General features: G+C 37.7%; 1 protein-coding gene across 2 annotated transcripts in view; it reads left to right on the plus strand.

Moving 5' to 3' along the window:
* The window catches only part of Slc39a12 (solute carrier family 39 member 12), a 95,607-nt gene extending 93,064 nt beyond the window's left edge, over positions 1–2,543 (plus strand). Inside the window, exon 14 of one of the 2 annotated variants that reach the window (XR_003377550.1) lies at positions 1,971–2,124. Coding sequence is in view for 1 of the 2 variants with exons in the window: in XM_005354641.1 (XP_005354698.1) it covers positions 1,971–2,099 (129 nt within the window). In the remaining variant the exon portion in view is untranslated. Of the gene's footprint in view, positions 1–1,970 lie in introns of both variants that reach the window. The other variant, XM_005354641.1, reaches the window with a different exon arrangement.
* Positions 2,544–2,828: the final 285 nt, after the last annotated feature.

Consider the following 2,828-nt stretch of genomic DNA (forward strand, 5'->3'; position numbering starts at 1 on the left):
GGGGTTGTATTATATATTTACCAGTTGGGGTTGATGCCCACAGCTGCCTATTATTCTCTGCACTTAGCCAGCTGTGGATTTCTCTGATAGCCTTTGTTGCAAAAGTAAGTTTGTTTGATGAGGAGAGAGGAGCACCTTTTAACTTTGTTATTTCCAACCTTTTGTTCTAATGCTACAGGAGGAATTTTCACAACAGGCAAGGGTGAATTTCAAACAGAGCTGGCCTTTGTACTCCTGAAGGAGCGGACTTGGCTCTGCCCTGAATCTAGTCTCATATCTGTATCGACGCTGATTCTACATACAGGGGCTAAACAATTTATCTCTCAGACGATTGTGAGGAGTAAGGGAGGCAAAGGAAACACAGGAACGGTATATGAATGATGGTATATGCAAATCAAATAGAATGTACATCATATTTTGTAGTGTAAGCACTTTAAAAGTATATTCTATGAGGACGTTGTTCTTGGAGAATGCAGTATTTGTGATGTTTGCTTGAGCAGAATGCCATCTGCATCGAATACAGGACTCATGAAAGTCTCACTGGTGGAGGTTCTGTGGCTGCTACAGACAGGTGCATTCCTCTCTGCCATCTGCTAGACACTCCAAGTAAGCAGCAGGACCATAGGCCTAGGTTAATAAAGAACAGTAAGAAATTAAACAACTGCTTGAATTTTTGTGACTTAGTTTTTGAGACAGAGTCTGACATATCCCACGCTGGAGGCAAACTTTCTATATAGTTGAAGATGATTTCTGATTCTACTTCCTCCACCTCCCACATCCTGGGACTACAGGCACATGTCACTAGGCCTGGGGTGTGCTGCTAATTCAGCCACATACAGTAAATGACAACTATCTGATTTGCAAACTAAGGAAGAAAAGGAATCTTAGCTCAGTATTTGGAAATAAGTTTATCCAAAATAAGTTTATTCAAAATTAAGTGACCACGGTGATATAATTGAAATATAATTATATTGCCTAGCTTTGGAGTTAACTGCCAAAACTGTTTTAAACTATTGACATTTAAAGAAGTTGGGTAAATTCAGTTGGTATTGTTAATTCTTTAAGAATACCACCAAATTTAAGCTCTTAAGAATAAATAATGTTAACTATACATATAAACTAATATAATCTGGATGTATATTAATTACCACAGTACCAGAAAAATAGTTATCTATTTCTGGTTGTCATTACAAGGGGCCTGAGGTGCCCATGACATCTAGACTAACTGCCATCTAGTGGAAGCCAAGGACACAACTAAGCATCCAACAGTGGCTCTCAGTGATGCCAACATTAAGTTAGATGAGTTAATACACTGACCTGAGACTATGCATTCCAAGGGAAACAATCTGGCTTGTTACTCTCTATGACCTTGTTAGGGTAAGGAATTTGAACTAATACAAGCCCAAACTACACTGGGCTCTTTCTACAGAAGCCTGGATGAACCTTTTCTTCCAAATGGCGCTGTGACATTTGATAGGCATGAAGCTATTTCCACTTGTCTCTTTGAGAATTAAATACAGTCCTAGGAAATGATGTCTTTGTTGTTCCAAAGGTCATGGGGACCTTGGTCTTCTCTTTGACGGTAAATAAACACAAGCGCTTTGCAGAAGCTGGTCCATTTAGATGTTTCATAAGCCTAATGGAGCAATCTGAAATTGTACCTTTCATGCCTTGTTTATCTCACATTTAAACATATCCTGAAAACAAAGGGAAAGTTGGCTTCCGTTGACAGCTGTGTCATTTTAAGACTTCTGCCAATGTGAGAGTCCTTCCAGTCACCAGCAAGTGGCTCCATTTAGCTTACATTTCAAACTAATGGCAGGAGTAGGTACTAAACACTGGGTAACTATTTGGGGAATTTTGAAGATTATTAAGTCCTGAATAACAGAGTAACTCGTGCTTTCCCACCAAGCTTTTCTCAGCAGTTGAATATATCTGGATCTTATTCTGGTTTTTCGTTCTTTTTTTAGCTTCCTGAAATGACTCATGTTCAAACACAACGACCCTGGATGACGTTTCTGCTGCAGAACGTTGGATTGATCCTAGGCTGGCTTTCTCTTTTGCTCTTAGCTGCATATGAACAGAATATTAGAATATAAGTTAAGTTGCTTCAATGTCTTCCAAAATTATATCTTATTTCTTATGTGGTCTCTATGCTGATTACTAAATTTCAGTATTTTTATTTTAGGCAAAGAATGTATTTTATCTTAACTTATTAATTACATATTATAACATTTTTAGAAATGTATAAAGGTAAATCTGTTTCGCACTGAATTGTTTACTTTTGTTTCTGACCCTATAATGAACCACAGTAATGGTCAGTGTTGTTTATAAATTCTGAATTCTATTCAACTGTAAAAACGTCATTTCCCTAAAAAGAATATTTATTTGTTGCATTTGAAACAGACAGGTGCCGGTTGGCATAAAAATCAGCTGCAACAGTTTTGTGGGTTTTTATGTTAACAAACATTTGTTCTCTATGTAATCTATAAACCATAAGCAAATAGGATAATAGAAGTATAATAAAGGCTAATTTGAAAGTGGTGCTTTTAAGCACCTTCTGTTACTTTATATACAGATCCTCTCTTCCAAGCTGGTGTAGCCTGGTCATCTGGAAGAATCAAGCCCTGCTTTAGCACTATACATGAATAGACAAATTGAGAAGCCCAAAAGATATGTCAGAGTATCTGTCCGTCCCTCTGTAAATGTCAGCATGTCTGTCCTAGGCAAGAAGAAGTGGTGATGCTCCCAGATTAGTAAGGTAACAAAGAATCAGGCAAGAATCTAATGACTCAGCTCTCATAGATTATATAACAGGCTCTCTCTCT

The sequence above is a fragment of the Microtus ochrogaster genome, chromosome 16, assembly GCF_000317375.1.
Source record: "Microtus ochrogaster isolate Prairie Vole_2 chromosome 16, MicOch1.0, whole genome shotgun sequence".
Lineage (NCBI taxonomy): Eukaryota > Metazoa > Chordata > Mammalia > Rodentia > Cricetidae > Microtus > Microtus ochrogaster.